This window comes from Vicugna pacos, chromosome 18 (genome assembly GCF_048564905.1).
Source record: "Vicugna pacos chromosome 18, VicPac4, whole genome shotgun sequence".
In the NCBI taxonomy this organism is placed as follows: Eukaryota; Metazoa; Chordata; class Mammalia; order Artiodactyla; family Camelidae; genus Vicugna; species Vicugna pacos.
Window position 1 is genome coordinate 21,733,558 of NC_133004.1, and position 27,631 is coordinate 21,761,188.

The following is a 27,631-nucleotide window of genomic DNA, read 5'->3' on the forward strand; positions in this document are numbered from 1 at the left end:
GACTGACAGATTAGGAAGCAAGGGTTGGAGTTGCTGAGAGATGGGTCCTAGGACAAAGAGCGGCCACCATGGGCTCCATTTGCACCATGGAATGTCTGGCTTTGACCACTCAATCCAAGGTCATCTCAAGTTCTGCAGCCAGGGCCCTGCCCTCCAATGCACCTGCTCCCCATTCCAGAGAAACAGCACGTGCAAAGGACACGGAGCCTTTGGCCGTATTATTAGACTTTCTAAAACCAAATGCAAATATCATCAGGTGCCTTTCACAACAGCAAGGACCCATGCCTGTTGAAATAAACACATGCCAGCTACCCACCTGCTGGAAAAGCCACACAGGCAGTGCCATTGTTCTGTGTCCTCCAGCTTGATGCCCTGAGAAAGGTCACAGATGCCCAAACCTTTAAAACCCCAGGTGAGACGAGTGTTCTCTCTGTGGGGATTTGGAACGGCAGCAGCTCTGTGTGGGAGCTCTTAGCTGTGTTTCTTAACACAATTCCCTTTATAAATTATTTTTTCTTAAAGCGGCAAAAGGAGAAAATTGATACCAAAGAGTATCAATTCGGATTCTTGGCAGAATTCCCATCATCTTGTGGAAGTCAAGTTTCAGGTGAGTGTGCTTGGTGCCCCAATGGCTGTGTGACACGTGGCCTGTGGAAGGTGGGCACCAGGCCCAGAAGCACCATGGGGTCCCTCTTGGTAACTATGGCCACTCTGGGGAGAGCCCTGGCCAGTCCTGGCTGGGTGGATGTCTGGAGCAGGGAGGGCAGTGAGCTGGTGCCCCACCAACAGTGAGCACCACAGGCCTCCTAGGCTGGTGACCCTTGTGGGGCCCCCTCTGCCAGTGGGTGAGGAGTGAGAAGACCAGGGTCCGTTACTTGGTGCTTGGTGTCTGGCTTTCCGGACACTGGTGCGGCTTCTGAGGCTCGCCCTGGCCTGCTCAGCACAGCCCATAGGGCTCACCAGCCCCGCCCAGCTCTGGACTCGGGGAGGAAGTGGGTGCTGTGTCCACTACCCCCAGGCCCACGTACAAACACCCCTCCTGCTGCAGAATGAGGAGTGCCAGACTGATGGGGGTGCTGCTCGCCCTGGCTGGCCTGCTGCAGGTGGCCCTGTCCCTGAAAATAACAGCTTTCAACATCCGGACTTTTGGGGAGACCAAGATGTCCAATGCCACCCTTTCCAACTACATTGTGAAGGTAACTCCAGGCTGGCCTGTTGCCAAGGAACTCTGGGATGCAGTGGGCTGCCTCTGACAGGCTCAGGAATACTGGGCCTGTGGTCAGTCCTGGAGGTGGCTGGGGTGGGGAGGGCATCAAGAGTGTCTGGTCTTGGCTCCCGTCAGGCAGGGGGACAGGGCCCTCGTCCATGGCTGGCAGTAGAGTCCCAGGCAAAAGCTGCTGGTTGCAGGCCAAGCAGCGATGAAAAGGCATCTGGAGAGCAGCACCTCAGCCCTGTGACTCAGAGCAGGTGGGCTCGGATGCCCTGCCTACCCCTGCTCAGCACCGCTGTGGTCTCATCCCCAGATCCTGAACCGCTACGATATTGCCCTCATCCAGGAGGTCAGAGACAGCCACCTGACAGCCGTGGGGAAGCTGCTGGACAAACTTAATGCGTGGGTGACAGCAGAGGGGCACCAGGAGGCACGGGGGTGGGGTGGTGGAGGCGAGACCATCCCTTCCAGGACATTTCAGCCAGGCTCCTGGGATATGGATGTGGGCAGGAGCCCTGCTGTAGGTGGCAGGAGGGTTCCCAGGGATCCCCTGACCAAGATGTTCGTTTCCTCACTCCAGGGATGACCCTAACACCTTTCACTATGTGGTCAGTGAGCCACTGGGACGCAACAGCTACAAGGAGCGCTACCTCTTCGTGTTTAGGTAAAGCTGCGGCCAGCTCCCCAGAGGGTACCCACGGGGGCTCTGGGTGTGTGCTCCAGGGCCCGTGAGCTCCTTCCCCCAAGGCGCAGGGGCAAGAACTGGGGCCACAGAGCAGGGGTCTGAGTTGGGCTGTGCCCCCAAGGCCTCACAACCTGTGCAGAGGCAGGAGGATGTGGTGGGAGAACCGTCCCCTGGACCTGGGTTTCACACAATGAGGGGGCACCCGAGCCCCAGGCTAACCGCCCTCCACAGACCCGACCAGGTGTCCGTGCTGGACAGCTACCAGTACGACGACGGCTGCGAGTCCTGCGGGAACGACACCTTCAGCCGGGAGCCAGCCGTGGTCAAGTTCTCCTCCCCGTCCACCAGTGAGTGCTGCCGCCCGGCCCAGCCCCGCCCTTCCCGGGACTCCTTGGAAGCCCACATCTTGTGCTGTCCCCAAGCCCCTAGGGTTCTGGTCTTACATTGAAGTTACTTAGGAAAATGTCCATCCGTGGGGATGGTCTCATGTGGCCTCCACCCCAGCCCCTGACACACTACTGAGCATGTGTCCACACTGCTCAGCGTGACTGCGTCTCCACAGAGGTCAAGGAGTTTGCCATCGTTCCCCTGCACGCGGCCCCGTCAGATGCAGTGGCTGAGATCAACTCTCTGTATGACGTCTACCTGGATGTCCGCAAGAAGTGGGACTTGGAGGTGAGGCGCCCCCCCCACCGCCGCCTTGGGCTCTGGAGGCCCTCATCCTCATCCCTGCCCCAGGCCAACCAGCTGGTGTCTCCTGGTAGGACATTATGTTGATGGGCGACTTCAATGCGGACTGCAGCTACGTCACCTCCTCGCAGTGGTCATCCATCCGCCTGCGCACGAGCTCCGCCTTCCAGTGGCTGATTCCTGACTCTGCCGACACCACAGTTACATCCACGGACTGCGCCTACGACAGGTGAGCAGGGCCCAGGCCTGCCTGGCACTGAGCCCCCAGGGGGGATGAGGGTGCCCCCATGAGCAGCTTCAGAAATGGTTCCCAGACCTGACACTCACCCTCCTGAGCGCCAGTCAGTTCACTTAGAAAATGGAATGAAAGGAGCAGCATTTCTTAGTTGTGGGGTGAAGCACACATGGGACACTGGAAGGTATGCAGGTTAGTGGTTTGCAGTGTGGGGCCCGAGGGCCCAGGGTGCCCCAGGTCCCGCAGCTCAGTGTGGTGGGGACACTGAGCCAGGTCCACAGGGGCGCTTTAGAGCAGTGGGGGCACAGTGGGGCCATGGGAAATTTACCAGACCAAGAGATGATCTGGGGGGACATGCTGGGCCCCAGTGTTTAAGGGCACAGAGCCAGACAGTGGGCTAAGGACGACCTTCTCCCATGTCGGGGGCTGCAGGATTGTGGTTGCGGGATCTCTGCTCCAAAGTGCTGTGGTTACTAATTCGGCCGCTCGCTTTGACTTCGAATCTGCATACGGACTAAGCAACGCTATGGTAAGTGTCCTGTACACACCACAGCTTGAACGGGAGCCTGGGACACAGGAACGTAGTGAGATCTGGACCCACTGCTTTTCTCATGGGCTTGGAAGAGCCACTTGCCTGTGGCCCTGGGAGCCTTTTGGTCTCTTCTCAGGCAGATGGGACTGGGCCTGGGTCCAAATCTTGACCTGCCCCCAGGAGCACTGTTTGCAGAGAACTCAATGTTTGGGTGTCCCTGCACTCACTGCACGTCTCCTGCAGGCCCTAGCCGTCAGCGACCATTACCCGGTGGAGGTGACGCTGAAGTGAGCCTGATGGAAGTGATCCTATCGTCACGTCCAAGTGCCGGGGATGGAGTTTAAGAAATCAGTGCCTAGTCCCTAGGGTCCCCATTCCTCCCCCTTGGGCCCCCAACCACCATGGCAGCTGGAATTTGAGGAAGGAGACGGAAGGTAGACTTTTCCTCACTACCTGCTTCCATTGTAAGCTTGGGGGTTGTGTCAGCAGAGTATCTCACCACCTCAGTCTGGACAAGAAGTCTAACACTAAGAAGTACCTTTTAATTAAAGTAATAAAGCTCAAAAGAGGGTGTTCTCATTGGCGGCATCCAGTCCTTCCTGTGCTCCCCTCGGCTGCCTTGCCCCACAGCAGAGGCACACGGTTCCATCTGTCCCCACTCCTGGAGGCATAACTCCGCAGGACGACCTGGGGCTTTCACGGCCCCTGGGCTGCACCCCAGAACCCGGCCAGCCCCTTGGCCTTCAGTGTCGCTCCAGGGCCTTGACCAGTAGGTGGTTCAGGCGGCTGACCATGGGTCGGGGGTCGTCGATGAGCCCCGCTGTGATCATGGCGTTCTCATAGATCTGAAAGGCAGGGCGGCAGCTCTTTAGTGGGTGAGCAACACTGGGTCCCAGGTCCAACCCAGGGACCTCACTCAAATGCAGAGAGAAGAAAGAAAAGAGCTGTTCCTTTTAAAACAGGGATTTAAAGGAAACTGAACTGTCCCACCTGAAAGGAAGAAGCTGGCTTCTGAAACTGGCAGCCCAGCTCCTCAGTTCTGCTCTTAGCGCATCTTCAGGAGACTCACCTGATCGACCAGCAGCTGGGCCAGGTCCGGCTCTTGGTCTCTCAGCTGACTGAGCTTCTTGATCAGCGTGTGCCTGCACCACAGAGACCCCCCAGAGGTCAGCTCAGGGCGTGGGGCATACACTCAGCACCACAGAGACCCCCCAGAGGTCAGCTCAGGGCGTGGGGCACACACTCAGCACCACAGAGACCCCCAGAGGTCAGCTCAGGGCGGGGGGCACACACTCAGCACCACAGAGACCCCCAGAGGTCAGCTCAGGGCGGGGGGCACACACTCAGCACGACAGAGACCCCCCAGAGTTCAGCTCAGAGCATGAGGCACACACTCAGCACAAGGGCTTTTAATTTTGTGTTCTAGTGACTTTTCTGAAATGTTGGGGTTATCAGAACATTCAAAACAGAGTAATAGGATGGTCCGGTATAAAAAAGTAAGGCACATAAAAATTAAATGGTAAATGATCAGTTACAAATGATATTCCCAGAAAACCCAAGAGAATCAGTCTAAAGTTTTAATATTAGGAAATGCAGTAAGTACCAAAATTAATATAAACTAAACACTACTAAAGGAGAGAAAGATGAGTTTACTGTATGAAAAGACATTTGTTAGTTCCTGGATAACTGGATCATAAATAAAGGTGAAACTTTTCCTTAAATTAATCCATACACTTAATAGGACTCCTTTACATTAAGATTTCTTTTACACCTAAAAAATTCATACAGAAAAGTAAACATGGAAGAACAGCCAGAAGAGGCTGGAGGAGGAAGTCCCAGTTGTTGAAATAGATCATATAGCTCCAGTAATTAAACAGTTAGTTCTGGAAAATGAAAAGGCACCAGCTCAATGTAACAAAGTGGATAATGTATAAATGGCCCCATTCATACAGGAATTTCGTTAGGACCCAATAAAGACAGGATAACTGGGCAGCACCTAGGAAGTAAGTTAGATGCCTGTGTGATTACTTAGAGCAAAATAAATTCCAGAACCATCAAAGATTAAATGTAAAAAGTAAGAGCAAAAAAGTATACTGGAAGAAATGTTTTATAATCTGAAGGAGAAGGCCTCGTCAAACAAAATGTAAACCCAGAAGTCAGAAAGAAAAGAATGAGTACATAAAAACTGAATTTTTCTGCACAGGAAAAAATACCATGAATGTAGGAAACATACATCAAAATTATAAGGTATAACTTTTCATTTTTGAGAATGGCAAAAATTGGGAAGTCTGATTAAAACTGAAGGCACTGGGGACAGGCACAGAGGACAGCGGGAGTCTCTGTGGCATCCTGTCTGAGATTCAGCGATCCCTTCCCTCACAGCACTGTCCTCAGCAGCCAGCACTTCAAAAGCACAGCCTGTGTGGTGGGGGCAGGGGGGCACACACAGCCTCTGAGATCCGGGGGAACCTAAGGCAGCCGTGCTGGGGACAGAGACAGGAGGACATTTCACCATTCATGCCTTTGGTTCTTTCGAATTCTAAACCATATGAACATATTACCAAATTTAAAAGCAAATAAATCATAAAATAAGAGTCCTGCAGTAGAAATGAGCACTCTGCACAGCTACCTTATAAAACCACTTTTGTGCCAGAACTAGTTAAAGCAGGTGGGGGTCCAGTTGGTATCCACTGTAGCCCAGGACTCACGGCTGGGAACCGCGTGCCCATTACGCCAACCTGGACGGCTCTTTGCAGAAGCATCTGAGCAGCCACAAGCTAATGCAAATCTGGTAATTCCATGGCTAGTAATTTGGCTCAGAAACTGGAAAAGGAACCTTCCTCCATTTCCAAGTAGTTTTAAGGAAATTTATGGTTTTAAGCAATGGAAAAAATTTATGAGAAAGTGATGGTAAACAAATTGGTTACTAAATAAAAAATAAAAATATAAGGGAAAGTCTAAAAGAATATAGCAAACGGTACGGTGACTGTGGTGGGGGTGAGACTACGGACTTTTTCTTTTTGCTGCTTTCTGACATTTTTGGTAACATATGTCATTTCATTTAAAAAGTTATTGCTCGTATACAAAGTCAATTTCCAAAAAGAAACTGTCTCCATTTACAACAGCAACAGTTAGAAAGTGAAATCTTAAAATATCCAATGAATAAGACACATCAAAGATAAACTATTAAAAAATGTACAAGAACTCTAAAGAAAACATGTTACCAAGAGATACTCATCAGAGAAGGCAGCAAAGATCAGCTGGGAGAGGAGAGATGTATGTAGTTAACTGCATGGGCCACTGGGTATCCACATGGACTAAGATGTAACTGGACCCCCCACATCCCAGATGAGCCAGTTAGAGACAGGCTAGACCAACACAGAAGGCCAAAATTACAGCCTTTAGAAGGAGATACAGGAGAAATTCATGTCTGGTAAAGAGATTTCTTAAATAAGACCCAAAAAAGCATCTAACAAAGATGTATACATTTGATTATATTAAAATTAAGAACTTCGCACCAAAAGACATCTCTAGACAGATGAAAAGACAAAGAAAAGATACTTGCAACTGATAAAGTATATATAAAGAACTACCTCTTTTTTTGTAAGCCCAATAGGAAAAAGAACAGTCTCAGAAAGCGTGTCACAAGAAAGGCAAGCCCTTGTGGTGGTGGTTTCATAGGTGTCTACATCTATCAAAATTCATCAAATTGTACATCTGGAATATGCATAATTTACTGCACAGGAACTGTATCACAATAAAAGTGTTAAAAAAAAGAAAAAGAAAGCCAAGCCCAAAGGGTAACGCGTAGAGCCTAGGAGTCTCACACTTTGCCAGGGGAGCTGGCGCCCGCCTTCGGAGAGCAGCTGGCTTGCCCAGGCACACGCCCCAGAGAAGCACACGCACCAGGCAGGGACAAGAACGTTCAGAGCAACCTGTTCCCAACAGCCTCCAAACGGGAACCCTGGATGTCCATCAGAACAGAATAAGTAACTGCAGAGGTAGAGTCGTACCCTGAATGTGATCCTGCCATAACATGAACTACAGCCACCCCCGCGGATGGCCTCGTGCACTGAGTGAAGTAAGTAAGGCTTCAAAGGAGACACATGCACAGGGGTCCATCTGCATGAGCTCAGAAAGAGGCGAAGCCGAGCTGGTTGTGTGACAACGCACAAGTAGACAGTGAGGAAGCGACCGAGACAAGTCAGAACTGTGGTTCCCCCTGGGCGGTGGGACGGAATCCAAGTGGGAGGAAAATGGGAGTGTCTGGCAGCTGGCAGGGCCCAGTTTTTTTAAACCTTATGTGGGTGTAGTTTAATGTAGTTCAGTTATGAGTGTGTTTATAAATATTTATCAACTGTACAGAAGCTTTCTGCACTTTCTGTGTGTGATAAATAAGAGAAAAGCTACTCACATACAGTCATAAACGGTTACCTCGCAGGAGCCGGCAGCCTCACCTGGGGTTGATCTCCAGCGTGGGCTGCAGCAGCTGAGCGCGCTCCTCCTGGGTCTTGGCCAGCTGCCGCATGCGCAGGAAGTGCCGCGCGGCCCCCATCTCCAGCACAGTGATCATAGCAGGGTGGGTGTCCAGTCGAAGAGTCACCTACAGGCAAGGCAGGGATTGAGGGAGGCCTGGGGGTGGGGGGCCCTGGCAGGTGCTGACCACATTATGAAGCATCCCCAGAGGACAAGGCAGGAGAACGCAGGTCTTCAGGGACGTAACCTCGCAGACCTCAGCCAGCGATGCCCCTCCCTCCTGATCACCCAGTAAGGGAAAGGGAGCCAAACTGCATCCCGGTTGGGAACTCCCTCCTCTCCTCTCCCTTAAAGCCACCAATTTCTACCATATCAGTTCCCGCCCAACGTCCATCCTGCCTGGTGTTATCTGCCCTTCTCTCCTCCACAGGGGCCCCTGCCAAGCCCTCCAGTGACTAAGACCCACCAGGACTAGCCGCCCCATTTCCCCAGCTCTGTCTGCCTCAACCCCGTCCATCCTTCCTGCAGACAATGCTCTCACCCACCCCCTCCCTGTGACTCCCTCTGGCCTTTATTTTATCAAATACACCATTTCCCAATGTACAAATGTTCACAACCAGATCTCTGTGAGCAGGCCCGCCTTCCCCTCCTCCCACCCCGCAGGCTTCGGGCCTCCGGGCTCACAGCACAGACTCCGCACGGCTGCTCCTGTCCCGGCAGCACAGCACGGACCCGGCCCCACAGCCTCCCTGCTGTGTGACCTGGGGAAGTGCTCTACCTCGTTTCCCTCACAGGACTCAGACAATAATTCCACCTACCTCCTAGGTCACTTTAAATGAGTCACCGTTGTCAAATAGACACAACATGTGTGCTACATGAAGAAATCCCAGCTGCACGCCTGGCTCCCTCAGAGTCCCACAACGACCTCTTGTAGTGCCCCCAGTCCGCCCTCCTCTGCTCTTGGCCATCCCTGCCCTGCACACCTGCCTATCCCTTGGGGCCACCCCTGAACATGTCCCTCAGCCAATGACTCCTGTTCTTTGGTGACTGTCTTTCTCTTGCAGCTCTGAGCTGGACTGGTGGGTTCCTAGCTCATTAAATAAAGCCTACCCAGGTCCCCGACTAACAACCCAAGCTGGACTGTAAGCCCTCATGTCCTCTAGACCGGGACCAGGATGGTCCTGGGGAGGCCAGCTTGGGACACTTCTCTGTTTCCACCTGCCCACCAGGCCCTCAGCTGCTCACCTTCCACTTTCTTGGTTCCCACTTGCTCTACAAAGTGGAGGGACAGGCGGCAGAGCTTACCTGCCCTGCCTCAGCAACACCCGGGCCGTATGTGGCCACACGCACAGAAGCACCAGCAATAAGCCTGGTCTCCACCTCACACCACAGCTCCAACCACCGCCGGGAGAACGCCCACCAGGCCCGCAGCCCAGAGCCGGCAGGCCTGCCAGCGAGTGCATGCCAAGGGAGGTCCCCGTCCCTGGGAGGCCTCACCTTCACATTGGTGACACGGGACCCCAGCACATTCCTCATCCAGGCCATCAGGTCCTCTGTTTCCTTCTCTGACAGGCAGTCACCAGCTACAGGGGAGCAGAAGGGAGTGAGCTCAGAGGTCATCTCCACAGCTCCCTTCCCTCAGGCTCCCACTGGGGCCTGAAATGTCAACACTCCAACACCAACTTCCCAGCAGGTTCCCTCCACCCCTCCCGGCCACCGGCACAAAGATAGAAGCTACCAAAACACTCTTCATCTAAAATTAAGCAGATAAAATGGGACCTCAGAGAGGACGCTTTTGGTTGCCTGAGGCCCATGGAACTGTTAGGGCTTTAACACTTCCGATTCTCTTAGGAAGCTTGGTCACTCTGAGGGGCAAGCTGGAAGGAGCACTGGAGAGACCTCAGGATGTAAACAGGGAGACAATTCCCCGTAATCATTACAATGTTCCCAAACAGCTTCTTCCATACAGGCTAGTGGCCTAGACACACACAAGAAAAGAAAACCCCCAGAACCCACTGTTGGAGGACAGAAGAGGCCCTGCAGCGAAGTGCCAGCTCCCTGCCCACCCGGCGTCACCTGCCTCCCTGGCCACCGCCCACCCTGTGCCCGGAGAGAAGGGAAGCGAGCCCACCTGGGGAGCCGTCCTCAAACTTCTCCTCCTTGTAGTGGTCGACGACGATGTCCGTCTCCACGGAGATCAGCTTCTTCTTGTCAAACTCACGAAGGTGCAGCAAGGTCAGCTCATCAAACTGCTCATAGCAGAACAGAACCTGCGAGGCCCCAGATCGCGCCCTTCAGGCCGGGGGAAGTCTCAGCCCGAGACGGGGCCACTAGGGGGCCTTGTGGATAAGGAGGTTTACAACGGTTCTAGGGGAGACTCTGGCTATGTCTTAGCAATAGAAAGAGTGCCGCTGTTTACAGAGAAATCCCATCACCTCCTAGAGAGATGTGAACTAGCAGCAGACTGGGCCCGGCCTCCGTGCCCTGGACGCTGGCTCGCAGTGCTCGGGCCTCTGGGTCCTGGGCACATTCAGCCATTTCCCACTGAGCACGGGACCCTCCCTCGGTGCTCAGACACCCTTACCCTCCGACCTTGCCCAAGGGGAGGACAAGTGCAGGGAGGCCTGGCGAGGCCGAGCCTGCCCCTTGGCTCACCCACCTCCGTGTTTTTCCGCTTCATGGCCTCATAGTAGGGCGAATGCTCAGCCAGGTGCCGGTTGGGGGCACACAGGTAGTAGATGTTGCGGGTGCCGGCCTGCATGCGGCTCGCGTAGTCGGGGAGACTGGTCAGCTGGCCCTCGGGCAGCGCCGACGACTCGTACCGCAGCAGCTTCGCGATGTCCTCCTGCAGACGCACAGAAGCTGGGTCACTGCTTGTTTCAGGTCCTGCCTCTGAAAGTCTCTGGACTCTGGACTTCAGAACCTCCGGTGGAGGGAGGAAAGGCGCTGGCTGGCCTCACACCCACCCAGTGGGCCCCCATGTCCTGCAGCCGAGGCAGCTCCTGCAGAAGCCTGGCCGGGGATGGCGTTCTGGGCTGGCTCAAGCCCTGGGAGCTCTCGTGCTGTCCGTTGGGTCCCACGTCCTAAGTTCAGGGGACCTTGGAGAGCACCTTCCACCCCAGGGGGCCCAGGGCCTCACCAAGAGGGGCTTTCCAGGTGACCCGCGTGCACCGTCCCAGGAGTGGTCACCCTGTTGTGCGCAGCCCACTCCTGGACCCAGCATCCTCCCTCTGTCCCAAATCACAGAGTGCCTCTCAGCCAACAGGGGACAGGGGTGTGAAGCCCACACTTGCCAGCCCTCCTCACAGCCCGAGGATGAGTCCTAGCCCAGGGGGTGCAAGCGAGAGTAGGGTGTATGACTAAGAGAACAGGCCCTGAAAGGAGGGGCTTGTCCGTCCCTTCCTGTCAGCTGAGATGCAGCTGTGGCCACTGACGGCCTCGGGACTCCAGGAGAGAGCCACTTGTGAGGCCGGGGAGCAGCAACCAGCCAGGGCCTGGCTCCCTGGGGCCACCATTCTGGACGTGACCTGACACACTCTGCCTCACCTACCCCACCAACTCACCTCCGACAGCCCCAGCGTAGACAAGCAGTGGGGACACGGGGAGACAGGGGAGGGCCAGGCCCAGGTGGAGGAGTGACATGGTGGGGATGAAAAGTGGACAGACAAGCAAAAACAAGGATCTGGGAGCCCCCAGCTCTAGCTTCATATGCAAAGCTTGCGCTTCATGCACGTGATGGGTCCTCATTAACAAACCAAGTACACTGACTGACTGACTGACCGAGGGAGTGACTGACTGAGGGGTGATTTGTAAAGCATGGAGAAGAGCCCCTGACAGGCCATTATCTACAGACACGACAGAGCAGGTGGAGTCTGAGCGCTGACAGCCAGGAGGGAGGAGGCCCGGGAAGAGCAGGCCGACGTCTAGGCCCCCAGGCCCCCTCACCACCGCCTGCAGTGCCGCGTCCTGGGGCCCCAGACGGTTGGTCACCCTCCGTCCCCGCTGCTGCTCTGGAAAACCCTGACACTGGGAGTGACCGCTTAGTGGGGATGAGTGTCCTTTTGAGGTGACAGAAATGTTCTGGAACTAGGTGGTGGTGGCCATACAACCCATGACTGTACTCAGTGCTGCTAAATTGTTCACTTTAAAAGGCAGATTGTAGGGGGAGGGTGTAGCTCAGTGGTAGAGCACATGCTCAGAATGCACAGGGTCCTGGGTTCAATCCCCAGTACCTCTGTTTAAAAAAACAATTAAAACGTAGATTGTACGGTATGAGAATTACAACTTAAAAACAGCCAGAAAATGATCGTGGAGCAATCGTATATAGTCTTTACGTAACTGCACTGGTGACTGAGATCTGGCTCCAGTGGCAGTGCTGAAGAATTTCTACCAAGTGCACCGAAGACACACCTGCACTCCCCACCCCACGAACCAGGTGCCTCGCCCCATCTCACCTTCTGTGATCTCCCAAGCCTCCCAGATCCTCGTGGGAGGAGACGCCTCATGCCTGTTCCCCTCTTGCCCTGGGCCGGGGCCCTGGAGGAGGGGAGCCTGTGCTCCTGTGCAAGCTGGATCTGCTGGGGCCAACCTGCTGGGTCCAGAGGCCAAAGAGGCTTCCTGACCCCAGGAGTGGTGACGGGGTGCCTGGGGGTGCCCTCGTCATGTCCTGGGAAGCCCAGGTTTCTGGTCTCCAGCAGCTTCCTCCACAGCTCAAGGCAGCACAGAGAAAGGCCCGGACACCCAGATCCTACCTTGACCTCCTGCTCGGCCGTGGTCACGATGCCCTCCCTCATGAACAAGCCGTAATCTTCAAAGAACTTGGCATATTTTTCAGTGTCCTTTTTACTCTGGTCAATGAAGAATTTTATGAGCCTCTGCTGTAGAACGCCCTGGAGTTTCCTACAGAACAGAAAGGCATTTATCACGAACAAGCAACTTTCTTAAAAAACATAACCAGAAGGATAAGAAAAACCATTCGGCCCCACTAATAATCAGGGAAGTGACGACACAGACCACTGTGGCCAAACTACAGAAGATGAAGCGGAAAGAAGGGTGATCCCTGGCTAACACGGGATAAGGAGGCAAGAGCCCCCTACAGGCAGGAATTTGAGCTCACACACACACCCCGCCCCCCCCACCCAACCAGGGCAACAAAAGGTCAGCTTGGATGATTCTAAGATTACACCCTCATGAGTCACCAAGATGAATGGACCGTGATTTTCACTAAGCACAGAAAACAGAAAACAATTATGTCCAACAGGAGACAGAAGGTTGAAATGAATGATAAAAAACCACACAGACATTAAAAATCAATCCTCTAATGACACGATCCTAATGACATGAAAAAGAGCCTGTGTTGGAAGAAAAACCGGAAGAATCCCAACATGGATGAGCCACAGGGCACGTGCAGTACAGGTGTGCGAGGACCACGTGTACTGCTTGCTGCACAGTATAGTTTTCCGTGTGGAACAATGCTGTGCAAGCAATGTGACCACTTCAGCTCGGGTCTGTACGGGGTATTCTACGTGTGCACTAAAATTATACAAAACGGGTTTTGTGCATCAGGGTGTTTTCCACAGGATTATATGATGGCATAAAATTACAAGCAATTTTATTGCTGAGATTAGGGGTATTTTTATTTCGTTAATAATCAGACTTCCCTTTAAAAAAGTACAATTAGCATATATTTCCTTAATGACCCAGGGGAGAGGAACAATAATGGTTAGCATTCATTTAAGCTTTTCTCTTCCACTCCCACCCTGAATGGCTCAGTCCTTCAGCCACAGGGCGGAGTGGGACCGGGTAGCGCCCATCTGTGGTGGGGGAGTCACGGCAGCTAGGATGGGACAGGGAGGGTGTCCGTGCAGCGGGTCTGGGGGGCCTGGCGTGGAGTGTCAGAGCCCAAGGACCCCAGAAGAGGGGATCCAGGCTGGGGACAGTGAGCAGCTGTCAGAAAGTCTGGCAGACACCCCCTTAGCAGGCAGCCCACTGTGTGGAGTCAGGGCCCAAGCAGGTGAAGGGAGGATCCAAGCTGGGGGAGGGCAGCGGCAATGGCTGACGGGTTGCGTGGAGCGGACTGGTCAGAGGGAGACACACGAAGGACAACGAGGGGCAGATTTCGTTGCAAAGGAAGCAAACCTGGGAAGGAGCAACATGGAGGCGGTGCTGGTTGGTATTGGGTGAACTCAATAGATACAGACGTGCTCCGAGCACGACAGGGAAGGGTCAAAGGGCAGAGGAGTCAGCCTGAGCAGGCTCCCACTAAATCGGGGACAGTCTGGACATCAAAATAAACAATGACAGTGGATTATAACCCACTGAATAAAACTGCAAATCAATTCATGTAAGTAAGTTACAGATACAGGTACCAAGAAATGCACATACATGTTATAAGAAATAAATATGCTGGAAGTTTGACGAAGCAACAAACCACCAACCACACAGAGGTATTAATTACAAAGGGGAAAAGAGAAACTTCACATGTGAAGGCTGTGTCACCGTGGTCGAAGTCACACCCACCTGACAGGAGGAAGCAGCACTGGGCTGTTCCCGCACCACAGCCAGCGGGAGCCTCACGGCACACGCCGAGGGCCAGTCTACACAGCAGAGGCCTCCGGGTCACGAAAGTTGGGGAAAAGACTGCGGAACTTGGTCAGCCAGCCTCCAGGAGCCAGAGACGCAGCAATAAAGGCGGGTGTGACCCTGGGCTGGACCCCTTCCTCCACAGGACACACTGGCCCGAGTGCAGATGGGCGCGGGCCTGAGGGTGAGACTCCCTGACCGCCAGCCGCATGGGAGCAGGGAGGAGGCCCTCTGTGTTCTCGGGGAAGACACCCTAAGATATCTGGGGACCATGGGCACAGGGTGGGCACCTTACTCTCAAAGGGTTCAGGGCAAAAAACGTACTTTGGATCATGTTTCTACCCTTTCTCTAAGTTTCTGATTCTTTTAGGTTCTTTCAAAGATTTCATTTAAGGCTGACTCTGTGGTCTAGATAAATGCTCAGACCAACAGCCTGGCCCTGAAAACCACAAATGGCCAAGTGGCCAAGTGGCCAACTGGCCGGACACACCTCCACCCACAGCCTCGGGTCTCACCTGCCGTCTGGGTCAGCCCACAGAGCACATGGCTGAGGTCAGAAAACGTGGGTTCAAATACAAGTTTGCTCACTGATGGGTGTGACCTCTCTAACTCAGTTTCTGCAACTATGACATGGAGGCACAGTGGCTCCCACCTCCAAGGATGACACGGGTTGTATGTGAAGGGCTCGGTAGACAATCAGGATGGGGAGAGGAGAGCTTTGGCCACCCCAGCTCACGCGGATTCAAGAGCAACATCTTCAGGAGAGAGGCGGGTGCCCTGCCTCCTGCACACTGTCAGTGGTCTTCCAGGCCCGAGCTCAGGCGTTCTCCCGGCTCTGGGGTTTCCTTTGCCTTGTCCGCCCAGGGACAGCTGTCCTGGACTCCCTCCTGCCATGGCCACCCGGGGACTGGGTGGCAGGGATTGGCCAAAGGAGGGAATGCCCCCCAGCACCAGCAACAATTTTCCTCAGTGTCAGTCTCCAAACCCCTCTTCTAAAAGCATGAAGTAAAGCCCGGGGGCAAAGCACACATGGCCGAGTACAGCCCCGCTCACCTGATGAGCGCGCTCTCCTGCAGGAGCTCCCGACTCAGGTTCAGGGGGATGTCCTCGCTGTCCACCACACCTGCGACACACAGGCCCATCAAGAAATCAGACCATGTGTGGGCAAGAGGGGAGGACATTCGGCAGGGGGCACAGCTCCCTGGCCCCTCGCCGTCCTGCCAATGTCCCAGGATTTACACAGAGCCCAGGTCACGACCATATGATCAGAAGAAAAGCAGGTAAGGTGGGCAAGCCTTTGCCAGGACAAGTTTACAATTTCAGCATCAGCTGGATGCTCTGAAAACCACCTCTTGGGTTTTCCATTCAGATTCACAAACACATCATGGATCAGTCAACCAAAACTAGCGCATGGAGGCAGGAAGCTCCCTGGAAGGCTCTGCACTGCCTCCCAGGGCTGTGGGAGAGGATGCCAGCTCATCAAAGGTGAGCCCTGCCTAACGACAGCACATCCCAGGTGGGGAGCTGCTCCTGGGCCCGGGGCCACAGGGCCTTGGCCCACACGGCACGGTACAGACGCCAGCCTGGTACCTCGAATGAAGCGCAGCCACGCAGGCAGGACGTTGGTGGCCTTGGTCTGGATCAGGACCTTGCGGCTGTACAGCGAGACGCTGGAGCCCAGCTCCCGGCTCACATCAAACATGGATGGTTTCTGCAGGCGAGGAAAGGGCAGTGTCAGGCGGCCACAGCAGAAATCCGAGACGGCCTCACTAGGAGGCAGAGCCTACGAGGTCACTGGTGGGGACCCCTTTCCTAGAGGCCACCTGGACTGGGAGATCTGAGGCAGGGAGTCCCGAGGAGGAGGGGCCGGGAACCCGCCGTGTCTGTCTGTTCAAAAGTCCAGAGAGGCCCTGGGAGGACCCCCACACCATGGCTCTGGGCAGCTGGTGCCCCCCATAAAAACGATGACCTGCATGTTTCTGTGAACAGAGCCAAACCTGCTAGGGGTCAGGAGTCAGCAAACTAGAGCCTGTGGATTTGTGTAGCTTAGAATGGCTTTTCAATTTTTCAATAATTGAAGGAAAAGGCACGAAAGAGCGTTTCACAATCTGTGAAAAATATGTGAAATCCAAATTCCAGTGTCTACAGCTTCCTGGGCCCTGGCCACGTGCATCTGTCCCGCACGATCAGCCCCAAGCTTTCCACGCCACGGTGGAGCCCTAGGTGCTCACCGCCTGCGCTTCTCAGAAACGTCCACCAACCCTGCTCTACACCAGTGCCTCACATGCTGCCGTCTGCACACACATCACCTCAGCATCTTGTTAAGATGAAGACTGACCCAGGAGGCCTCACACAGGGCCCGGGGCTCCGCATTCCCAACAAGCCCCAGGGATGCTGGTGCTGCGCCTGCGGAGCACATGCATGGGGAGGGCAGAACAGAGCTTTCCGAAGTGGGTAACGGGCGGGGCGCTAAGAGGGCCGCAGGCAAGTAAAGCCAGGAGACCGGGTTCAGCCTCTGAGCAGGCTTCTCTGTTGCAGATGCGGCAGGGCCTCTGCGGGGCTGTGTGAGCCAGGAAGTTTTGGGGCAAAGTGGAAGGAGGAAGGAGGACGTGCGGCCTGGAGACAGGAAGCCCGCGGGCACCCTGAGCCCATGTCCATCCACAAAGCCCAGGCCTGCTGGCCGAACATCTCTGTTCAGCACCCCTCACTTTAAACTCTGTTTACCCGTCCAGAGGAATAGGATTTCCTTTCATTCTGATGCTGCCAAGGTCATTTTTGTGAAGTCTGTGCTGAAGGGGAAGCCCACCGATGCCTAAGCCCAGGGAACAGCAGGCGACCCCCGCGAGCCGATGCCGGGCTCACCGTCTCCGGCACGTAGAAGATACTGCGGATGTTGAGGGGCGCGTCTGTCTTGTAGTGCAGGGTGTAGCGGGGCTTGTCGTGCGCCTGAGCGATGTAGCGGTAGAACTCCTCATGCTGTCCCTCGCCCACGTCCTTGGGGTCCATCATCCAGACGGCCTGGAAGGGGAGATGGGCGGGGACCTCATGTTTCAAACGCATCCTTCCGACAACACGTGGGGCTGACAAGTGGGGCTTGTGGAGCCCAGGGTGGCGCAGGGGGTGGCACGGGCGACCCCTGGGCCCGCGAGGACCTGCCTCCTGGACCCTCCAACTCCGCCCCGCTGACTCCAGCTCTGGTCAAGTACACATACAAGTGCCTGTCCCCACCAGTATCAGGAGGACACAGGCGAATTGGGAGGGAGAGTCTGGACGAGCCTGCACGGCAGCAGGTGAGTGGCTAAAGAACATGGCCCAGCTGCATGATGGGAAGTCAGTCATGAAAAGGAAATGCCACAACCAGCACTAATCCTAAAAACACGGTAAGAAGCTGGACACAAAAGGCCACACAGTTTGACTCCATTTCTATGAAATGTCCAGAAAAGGCCAGTTCAGAAAGTGGACTGTGGTTGCCAGGGCTAGGGGACGGGAAGGGGAGCGACTGCTCATGGGCGCTGGGTTTCTTTCTAGGGGGATGAATGCTCTGGAATTGACTGTGGTGACAGCAGCATGACCGTGAACACACCCAGGAACACAGCATACACCGTAAAAGGGCGAACTGTATAGTGGGTGACACCAGTGCCTGGGGATGGGGTTGGGCAGTGGGGGACCCCTGTCTCATCCCTGCTTGGCCGGCCCAACACAGACCAGCTGCTCTCCACGGCTGCCTCAGCCCAAGCCCCAGGGCCTCACCTGCAGGGTGTTAATGCGCCTCCCGTTCAGGTACAAGGGGAAGCTGACAAAGTTGCTGTACTTTGTCACCACATCTGGAAGACATAGGAGAGAGACAATGAACACAGGAAGCTTCTGGAGACGACAGTTCTGGAAGGCGCTGCAGGGGTCAGTGCTCTGGGGAGGCCGCGTGCATGCCCTGCACACTCTGGGAGAGCAGAACACACACCCCAGGCCACCGAGAGACGTGACGCCTTCTTGGCAGCAAGAACAGAGGCTCATGGGCTAACGGGGAAGTGCTGCGCACACCTGGTGGTCCCTAGTGTCCAGACACGGGCAGAGAAAACCACCAGGCAGGCGCGCCCGCGTCTCACACAGGTGGACGACGGAGAAGCCGCGTCACCACCGACTGCAGAAGACGGCGCCCCTTGAACGGCGGAGGGGAAACCTGACTGAGCTGCAGGCCTGGCCCCACCACCGCACTCACTCACCGGCCCCCTTTCCCTGGCGGAATGTCCTAGAACACGCCAGCAAGAGGCACGGCGCCACCTACACCCATGTCCCAGAGGCCCCGGCCCTGCTCACCTCGCACCCGGGCCTCGCTGGCAAACTGGCTGCTATCAGCCTTGAGATGGATGATGATCTTGGTCCCGGTTCTCACTCCGGAGGCTTCAGCAATTTCAAACACCCCGGAGCTAAGACACGGGCAAGGGACAGTAAGCTCCACCGTCAGCACCGACAGATCCAGCTCGACAGGACTTGTGGTCGAAAGGAAGCCAGAGTGTGGCTGCTTCGAGCCTGCTGAGCCCCTGGGCCACCATCTTGCTGCCAGGGACAGTCCTGCTGGGCTGTGGGGCTCCCCCATGTGCGCCAGACCCCAGGGAGACGCCTGCCTTCAGGGCCAACCCCACGCGCCTCCGAACCTCTGCCCGAGGCCGGGTGCCCTCACACGCACAGCAGCACAAGAGCAGGGCCTGCTCCATCCCTTGGCCCAAGTTTACTCTGGGCACTGTGGCTGCAGAGAACGAAACAGAGAAACTGCTCTGACTGAGGGCAACGGGCCGCGCCTCTGCCAGGCCCCCTCTCGCCTGCGTTGCTGGAACCACAGTGGCAGACGGAAGACTCGGTTGGGAAAGCAGGATTCAGAAACGACGTTCTGGGGCCACTGAGATACATGTTGAAATGAGGCTCTGGTATTATCCTCCTCAAACTGTCTCAAGAAGCTCCTGGAACACCCTCCTGGTCAGCCTGTGGGGTAGGCCCAGGGCACAATGGGGACCAAATGGGCCCCTCTGAGCAAAGATGCCTCAGGCCTGTGGTGGCAGGGAGGCCAAGGGGTCAGAACAAGCCTCAGGGAACAAAGTCAGGGGGTTACAGAGCAGGGGACCCACATGGGCATGCAGCCCCTGGAGCAAAAGGAGTAATTGCTCCCCGAGTGTCAATCATGGGGAGGACAGCAGGCGTTTGCTGAGGAGAGGAGTCCGACTCTTCCTGAACCCCGCTCTGGCATCACCTGGGACATCTGTCTTGGCAGCCCTGGGGCACAGGTGACATGGGGACCATCGCTTACTCACCCATCTGAAAGCCACTGGTAGCCGGGGCTGCCAGCATCCACTGAGCGGGAATAGACCTCGACTCTGTCGGCCACCATGAAGGCCGAGTAGAAACCCACTCCGAACTGGCCAATGATCTTGCTGCTGGCCTCCGCCTGGCTCTGCAGCGCATCCAGAAAGGCCTGGGGTGGTGAAAGCCAGTCATGGGGGTGGCCCTTCCCAAGATCCAACATCTCCAGCCCCATGTCTGTTCCTCCAGTGCAGGCTCAGACCATGTTTAATCTTCATGACAACCCCGTCCTTTCCACCCACTTTCCACGCAGGGGACCTGGCCCAGAGCGGGGAAGGGAGGCCCGATGATCCTGGCTAGCAGCAGTGCCTTGGCCATAGTGGCCCCGACATCAGGGAGACTCTTGAATGTGTCCCCTAGATTCGTGGGAGACAGCACACACCAAAGCCAGGCTTCTTTGCGGCAGCACAAGGCACTCAGTTATTGGAACTCATACAAGCAAAGTTCCTAAGATCAAAAATTCAGTAAAATGCGCACAGTCGTTGCTGTGAACACTGTCAATAGATGGTCTGCAGCGATGGAAATGCTGTACATGGCCCGATGTGGCGCTGCTGACCAGACCACATTTGGTTCCCGAGGACCAGGCTTGTGTGACCGAGAGGCCAGTACATCTTAATTGTGTTGTATTTAATTTTAATTAATTTAAATTCAAACAGCCACATGCTAGCGGCTACTGATGTGACAGCACAGATTCCCTCGATAGAAACACAGCCAAAAATGTAACGAGGGCGGGAAACAGTCACGGTAAGCCGTTTTTTGAAAGAAGAAATTCTGTGAATCACCCATCACTCTGGACCAATGACTGGACTGTTTCCAAGCACCTGGCACAAAGGGCCACGTGAGACACCACTGAGGCCCACAAAGAACAAAGAGCACTTGTTCCCCAGGAGAGGCACGAAGGCAGCCCAGGGTCCACTCAACCTCGCTAACCGGGTGGCCCCTCCCGCCTCCAGTGAACGCGAAGCAACAACTTGGAGAAAAGCATGAGGAGGCAGAAGGGCGATGTATCAGACGTGGCCCCACGGGCTCGGACCCAAGGGCTGGCCGGTCTCCAGCAGTGGGCGAAGTGCTGGCTCCAGCCTCTCCACCCAGCAAAGAATAGAAACCCCCTCCAAGGGTCCCCGGGACGACACAAGACCCTGTGATGAACTGAGGACGTCGCTCTGAAGCTGGCATCCAGGGCGTCTGGGACACACCCTCTCCAGTCTGAGCCGCCCTTCATGGGGAGACCTCAAACCTGAGAGGGGAGTAGCTGCAGCACCAGAGGAAGGGGTGGGGGGGTGCTTACCTTCGACCCCGACCTGGCGATTGTCCCCAGGTTGGACACCAGCTCCTCCTGTGTCATCCCAATGCCAGTGTCCTGCAGAGAGAGACAGGCTCAGTGCCCAAGGCAGCCAGGGCGAGTGGAGACAGACATGTGTGGACCGCCCGGAACGAGCACATCAGTCACACGGGGTGGGAGGGGCCAGCAGGTGACACCACACATCGTCAGAAAAGGCACGTTGTAGTCACGTCAGCCAGGCCTCACTGGAGAAACTCTCACTAGAGGACAGACACATAGATCAAAGGGACAAAACCGTCCAGAAAGAGCTGCACAGTGTCACATGATTGCTGACAAAGGCTCCAAGACAATTTTCTGGGGAAAGGAAAAACAAACAGGGCAGAAACAACTGACCAGTCACAGGCAAGAAGGAGGTCTCAGCCCTCACCTCATGCCAGACACAGAAATGGATCCAGAACCTAAGTGGAAGAGCCAAGATGCAAAACTTCTAGAAGAAAGGATAGGAGAAAATCTTTATGGCTTTAGAATAGGCAGAGATTTCTTAGGTCACCAAAAGCATGAAGCATCAAAGAAAGTCATAAAATGGACGTCATTAAAAACTTCTGCTTTTCAAAAGCCACCACTGGGGGAAGGTTATAGCTCAGTGGTAAAACGCATGTTAAGCATACAGGAGGTTATGGGTTCAATCCCCCGTACCTCCGCTATAAATAAATCAGTACCTAATTACCCTCCCCTCAAACAAAACAAAATTTAAAAATAGCTAAAATAAATTAGGAACGAAAGCTACCACTAAGAAAATAAAAAGGCAAGTCACAGACTAGGGGAAAATATTTGCAAACACATATCTGATATTGGACTTGTATCTAGAATACACAAAGAATGCCTACAACACAAAGACAACCTGATTCAAAATGGGCAAAAATCTGAATACACATTTCACAAAAAATATACATACACAAATGGCAAGCACAAGAAAAGATGCTCAACACCATTAATCATTGGGGAAATGCAAATTAAAACCACAAAGAGATACACTGTTCACTCACTAGAATGGCTAAAAATAAAAAGACTGACAGTGACAAGTGCTGACAAGGATGTGCAGCAACTGGAATTCTCAAAGCAGGAATGCAAAATGGGACACCCCCCTGGGGAAGTTCAGTGGTTTCTTACAAAGGTAAACAGACACTCACCTTGCAGCCCCGCACTCCCATTCCTAGGTATTTACCCCGGAGAAACGGAACATACGCCCACATGAAGGCCTGAACGTTTCAAATGTGCACAGCGGCTTTCTTTCTAACATCCCCCAGTGCTCACCAGCTGCTGAGCGGACACACCAACCATGAGACCCACACAGTGACCACTTCTCAGTGACAGGAGCGGACTACTGACACTGCAACAGCACAGAAGCATCGCTAAAGCACTGAGGCAACTGAGAGAAGTCAGGCCCAAAAGACTACATCCTATGTAATTCTGTTTACGTGAAATTCTAGAAAATACACCACCACAGGGACAGAAAGCAGATCCACGGTTGACAAGGGGTGGGAAGGGGCAGGGGATACTGGGGGTGATGACATCAGTGGTATGGGTGGTCCCATGAACGCATATGTTGGTCAAAACTCATTGTACACTAAGACTTGGAGGATTTTACTGCATGTAAATTATACCTCAGTAAAACTTCTGAAAACAACAAGCCAGACAGGCAGACACGTACACAGAGCAGAGAGAACAGGTGACCAGAAGAGCAGCAGTCACACCCGGAGACAAGCCTTCCACCCGTAGGAAGCACGCCCCACAGTCCCACCTGCGCCCGGGCAGCAGGTCCCAGAGCAGCTGTCCCAGGAAGGTGAAGTTCCTTAGGCCCACTGCCTGATGAACCCCACTTTTGCCTTTCTAACTTTTTGACCTTAAACTGTTCAAAGGTTACAAGAGCCACCAAAAATAACTGCATCTAAAGTAAGACTGTTAATCCAAACAGTGGGCTGCAATTAAAAATAGTAGAGTGGGGAGGGTAGAGCTCAGAGGTAGAGTGCGTGCCTACCAAGCACGAGGTCCTGGGTTCAATCCCCAGGACCTTCATTAAAAACAAATAAAATCCTATTACCCCCCCAAAAAAGTATACAGTGCTGTATGTCAATTATATCTCAATAAAACTGGGAGAAAAAAAAAGAATGATTTTTAAAAATAGAACCACAGAATATTCAGTAACCTGGGAAATATGCATTGCAAGAGGAAAAGTATGGCTAAAAATGTGAAGAGGACGGCTGACCTCTGAACAACATGGGTTTAAACTGGGCAGATCACCTCTTTACGGTTTTTTCAACAGCAAGTACCACCTCCATTCAGTACTGCACTGTCTGCGGCTGGCTGAACCCTCAGGTGCAGATCCGCAGATTCCCAGGAACCGTACAGGGAGGACCCAGGTATACAGAGAGCAGACCAGAAGCTATATATATATATGCATTTTCAGCTGTGGGGAGGGTCTGCTCCCCCACCCCAGTGTTGTTCAAGGGTCAACTACAGATTAAAAATGAAGAGAAGGTATAGCTCAGTGGTAGAGCACATGCTTAGCATGTACAAGGTCCTGGGTTCCATCCCCAGTGCCTCCACTTAGAAAGTAAACAAATAAGTAAACCTAATTACCTCCCCCCTTGCAAAAAAAATTAATTAGAAAAAGTAATAAAGTGAATAAATTAAACTTTGGGGGAAGGGTAGAGCTCAGTGGTAGAGGGCGTGCTTAACATGCATGAGGTCCTGGGTTCAATCTCCAGTACCTCCATTTAAAAAAAAAATTAAGCCTAAAAATGTGTTTAGCTATGAAGATAAATGCACAGTTCAAAAACTTAAATAGACATACGCTAAAATGTTAATAGTACTTATCTTGGAATGATGGAGTGAATTAAAATTTTCTCCTCTTCTGCTATCCATGTTTTCTAACTTTTCTACATTGAATGAATGTTTTTACAGGAAGTTAATAGTGAGTACAATCAGCAAGTCACTGGGACCCAGAGACACGACAGAAAGGAAGGCCTGTGTCCCCAGGCCAGTGTGTGGAAAAGCTGGCGGCGCCTGCGTCAGGACACTGGGGAGAGGTACCTGGATGGTGATGGTGCCTTTCTCGGGGTCAGTCTGCAGGTGAATCTCCATTTCCGGCAGCGCTTGGCCTTCAGACACCAGCTTATGACGCAGCTTTTCCAAGGCGTCACTGGCGTTGGAGATCAGCTCCCGTATAAACACCTACGGCAGCGGAAATAAGAAGCCGGCACTGCAGGGCCCATTGGGTTAGCGGCACCTGCAGCGATTGTTCAAGGCTGGGGCAGAAATGCCCCAGAACTGTTTAACCAGAAAGACTTCCCGCTTTGCTCAAAGGCAGTTTCTCCAGGGCAGAACACATAATGATCAAGGACGCTCGCACCTCCCTGACCTGGCTGTACATGCTGAAGTCTAACTCTACTGCTCCTTCCTGGAACATCAAGCCCGGAGCTAGGTGTCGACTGGTTAACTCCAAACCTCAAGGACCCTGTGACATGACTTCTTTTTCAGCCTTTGCCCGGGGATGTCAAAAGATCCCCCAAGTATGTTTCTTCTGCTCTGCTCTTACAGTGGCTCGGTCATTCATTCACTCACTGGTTTCTTTAATCTCATGGATCATCACAAACCAGACCTGCCATGTTCTGGACAAAAAAGGGCCACAGGCTCAACTGCCGACCGGTGTCCAGAAAGCCCTTTACTCCTAACAGGCTCCCTGCTTACGGGGAGACACAGCACACGGGGGGAGAGGGAGGAGGCGACCCGACCCCGAGAACAGAAGCCGGATGCCACAGGGACACCAGAATATAGAATTTAACAGGACAATACCTGGAAATACTTCCTAGAAAGTGCCTTTTTGTTTTGGGAAGTTAGGCTTTATCCTTCGCTAAGTCTTCTTTGTGTTTTACAACAAAGAGCGTGGAAACGATGACTCACTGGTTCCCCACTTCTCCGTGGAGGAGCTGTCACCCCTTGAGGAGCTTAACCTCCTCAAAAAGGCCCCTGGCAGCTCCTTTCTGCTCTGCTCCCCACAAGGCCAGCGGTCTTTGTCCTCCCATCTGACACCCTACAGACCGTGGTGGCTCCACCAGGTGACGAGGGGAGGAAACCCAGGGCCTTGGAGCATGTGGAAAGCACCACGGAACAGATCTCAGCAGGGCCCCCCACGTCAACATCTAGGGGACTTTTAAACCAGCAGCAAAATTCATTAATTCCCAGATTCAATATGGCCCAAAGAATCATCTGGATATATTTGTCCATAAAACCCAACAGACTTCAGTAAAAATACTCTCACTGGCAGCCAAGATCAAGCCTGTCCAAATGTAACGCATTCTCACAGCTAACGTGTTGTCTGGCACCCCCACAGCGGCGTAAAAGTGGTCTTGCCAACAGAAACCTTGCTAGTGCTGGGGATGATGACAGGCACCGCACCTCTTTTTCTGAGTACAAGGAACGGGCAACAATGTCCAGAAGCTTCTTTGTCTCAGCCTGGAACTCATGTTTAGAAACGGAACCTAGTAATGAATCAGACAAACCAATAAAGTTTAATGTCTTTTTTCATGGAAGAATATGCTATGTAATATTCAAAAAATGTTTATGGTAACGAGTTTTAAACATTTTTCAAAACAGTGAACAAAAAGGAAAGAAAGAAACCAAGTCTTGGGCTCAGGCAGGAAGTCTCAGCTTCAGAACAAACCAGGTGGTTCCCTCTCCTCAGGAAGGGGCGGAGGAAGCACAGGCCTCACCTGCCTCCTCCCGCCCCCCTGGAGCCGGCACGCCTGGGGTCAGGCTACCTTGAGGGGCTGCCGAGGCTGGCACCTCGCCTGCCTGTGAGACCAGCCGACTCGAACATCCAGACCTGGGCTCCTACTCCTGAATACATCGGTTTCCAAATTAATCACTTAGAAAGCAGGATAACAAGAAAACCTCATTTCTCCTTTTAAGCCAAACTTCAAAGCTTCTGTCGTCCCATTTGAAAGCCAGAAACGGACCAACGTGAGGACCAGCTCCGGAGACTGCTCTCCATACTTCTTAGGAATGAAGGACAATCCGGAGTGCAGCCCTGCGTCGGCGGGGCCAGTACTGAGTTTATGTCCCACTTCCATGATTATTAGCAGATGTGCCATGAATCACCATGTAGAAGGGGCCCTGCGCAAACTCACAGGCGACCACCAGAGGGGGCACGACACACCAGGATGGAAGTCAGAGGTTCCTCCTGGGACCAAAACGCAGGACACATTGTTTTGGGGAACCCTGCCTCCAACCAAGACCTTCCTTCCTCTGAAGCGAGTGGGTGGCTCGATCATTCATTGCTTCTGCCTTAAAAATACTCCCCCTCATGAGCCAGCCACTAGCCAGTCCAGACTCCCTGGACAAGACGCAGCCGCACACGGTACCCTGCACGGTCTCCGAGCTGCGGATGATGGAGTGGAGGGGCTCCTCCTTCGGGTCCTCAGCCGCCTGCGAGCTGAACAACCGTCCGACGTAGAAGCTCAAAGCTGGCCTTTGCCTGGGACTCCATGGCTGGGCTGGGGTCCTCCAAGGACACAGAACTGGTTTTCCTGAAAAGACAAACATGCAGAAAGAATGAGTTAGTAACATATCAGGAAAAGACTATCTCAGTGTGTTCACGTCTAGTCTGGCAGATGCTGAGGGGGATTTCTCTACGGCAGGCTGTTGCTTGAGAGACTCAGTGTCACTAGGAGAAACGAGAAGTGACTGAACGCTGTGCTGGCATTTTCATGGATAGTTTTAATAACACATCCTCACACATGTCAGATACCAAGAATGCATCAGAACCCGGGGCAGAGCTGCGGGGGCGAGCAGGTGTCTTTGGACACCACTTCCCACATACGTCCCCTGGTGAGATTGCACACAGACCCACCCAACGCACATGTCCTGGTGCTCACAGCCCCTCCCGGAGCCTGAAATACGACAGACCACCTCCCTCATCACATAACTATCATGGGAAAGGGGAGAAAAATACCCCAAGAGAGATCCAAATTTTTAAATAGTGATATTCTGAACCAGTCTCATCATCTTCTAAAGAATCATCAATTTTCTTCCTTTCCTTTTTTGTCCAAAACTGTCAGTTTTTTCAATCAGTGTATTTAAAACCCGCAAGCCAGCAAATGAGCTCCTCCACCTTGTAACCAGCAAAGGGACTAGAACTGTCCTTGTCTTGGTTTTCTGTCACTTCCTGCTCAGCACAGTGGATCCAGGAACCACTGCCAGGGAAGAAGGGAAAGCCATCCGTTTGACATGCTGTCCCCAGCCTGGCTTGGCTGACAGACGCTACAGAAACACCTCCACTCTAGCCAGCAGGACAGAACCAACCCTCTCGCCAGCACCACTCACCCGACTCCTGGACCACCAAGCCAGGGACTGGCGCCAGTCGGGAGGGGCTTAATGCCTGGTGTTTTCAAAGCTACAGGTCAGACATATAGGATAGTCTGTGTGGATGCCCAGGCCGTGATGAACTGCTGTTGCACGTTGTGGACTACACACATGTCACAGTCAGGAAGAAATGACATGGAATGTCCAGAAATAACTTGAAGGTT

The 27,631-nt window shown here is 53.6% G+C and overlaps 2 protein-coding genes and 1 non-coding gene across 5 annotated transcripts in view; 2 read left to right on the forward strand and 1 right to left on the reverse strand.

Moving 5' to 3' along the window:
- Nucleotides 1–7,802, forward strand: part of DNASE1 (deoxyribonuclease 1) — a 42,976-nt gene extending 35,174 nt beyond the window's left edge. Inside the window, exons 6-14 of one of the 3 annotated variants that reach the window (XM_072942580.1) lie at nucleotides 523–607; nucleotides 1,049–1,196; nucleotides 1,524–1,612; nucleotides 1,791–1,874; nucleotides 2,127–2,242; nucleotides 2,458–2,570; nucleotides 2,660–2,814; nucleotides 3,253–3,349; nucleotides 7,301–7,802. In XM_072942580.1, coding sequence (XP_072798681.1) covers nucleotides 1,050–1,196; nucleotides 1,524–1,612; nucleotides 1,791–1,874; nucleotides 2,127–2,242; nucleotides 2,458–2,570; nucleotides 2,660–2,814; nucleotides 3,253–3,349; nucleotides 7,301–7,345 — 846 coding nt within the window. In that variant the 5' untranslated portion in view covers nucleotides 523–607; nucleotide 1,049 and the 3' untranslated portion in view covers nucleotides 7,346–7,802. Of the gene's footprint in view, nucleotides 1–522; nucleotides 608–1,048; nucleotides 1,197–1,523; nucleotides 1,613–1,790; nucleotides 1,875–2,126; nucleotides 2,243–2,457; nucleotides 2,571–2,659; nucleotides 2,815–3,252; nucleotides 3,350–3,595; nucleotides 3,932–7,300 lie in introns of those variants that run through there. The other 2 variants (XM_006204316.4, XM_072942581.1) reach the window with 2 other exon arrangements.
- TRAP1 (TNF receptor associated protein 1) overlaps nucleotides 3,875–27,631 on the reverse strand; it is a 48,787-nt gene continuing 25,030 nt past the window's right edge. Inside the window, exons 2-18 of the mRNA XM_072942579.1 lie at nucleotides 26,468–26,632; nucleotides 25,503–25,585; nucleotides 24,138–24,278; nucleotides 21,051–21,122; nucleotides 19,714–19,874; nucleotides 18,725–18,834; nucleotides 18,161–18,234; nucleotides 17,273–17,428; nucleotides 16,001–16,121; nucleotides 15,464–15,533; nucleotides 12,580–12,727; nucleotides 10,488–10,673; nucleotides 9,960–10,098; nucleotides 9,326–9,411; nucleotides 7,810–7,955; nucleotides 4,422–4,494; nucleotides 3,875–4,197 (exon numbers count right to left, since the gene is read on the reverse strand). Of these exons, the coding sequence (XP_072798680.1) occupies nucleotides 4,096–4,197; nucleotides 4,422–4,494; nucleotides 7,810–7,955; nucleotides 9,326–9,411; nucleotides 9,960–10,098; nucleotides 10,488–10,673; nucleotides 12,580–12,727; nucleotides 15,464–15,533; nucleotides 16,001–16,121; nucleotides 17,273–17,428; nucleotides 18,161–18,234; nucleotides 18,725–18,834; nucleotides 19,714–19,874; nucleotides 21,051–21,122; nucleotides 24,138–24,278; nucleotides 25,503–25,585; nucleotides 26,468–26,632 (2,033 nt within the window). The 3' untranslated portion in view covers nucleotides 3,875–4,095. The remainder of the gene's footprint in view (nucleotides 4,198–4,421; nucleotides 4,495–7,809; nucleotides 7,956–9,325; nucleotides 9,412–9,959; nucleotides 10,099–10,487; nucleotides 10,674–12,579; nucleotides 12,728–15,463; nucleotides 15,534–16,000; nucleotides 16,122–17,272; nucleotides 17,429–18,160; nucleotides 18,235–18,724; nucleotides 18,835–19,713; nucleotides 19,875–21,050; nucleotides 21,123–24,137; nucleotides 24,279–25,502; nucleotides 25,586–26,467; nucleotides 26,633–27,631) is intronic.
- TRNAG-ACC (transfer RNA glycine (anticodon ACC)) lies at nucleotides 23,049–23,120 on the forward strand. The gene has a single exon. It is a non-coding gene; the product is annotated as a tRNA-Gly (tRNA).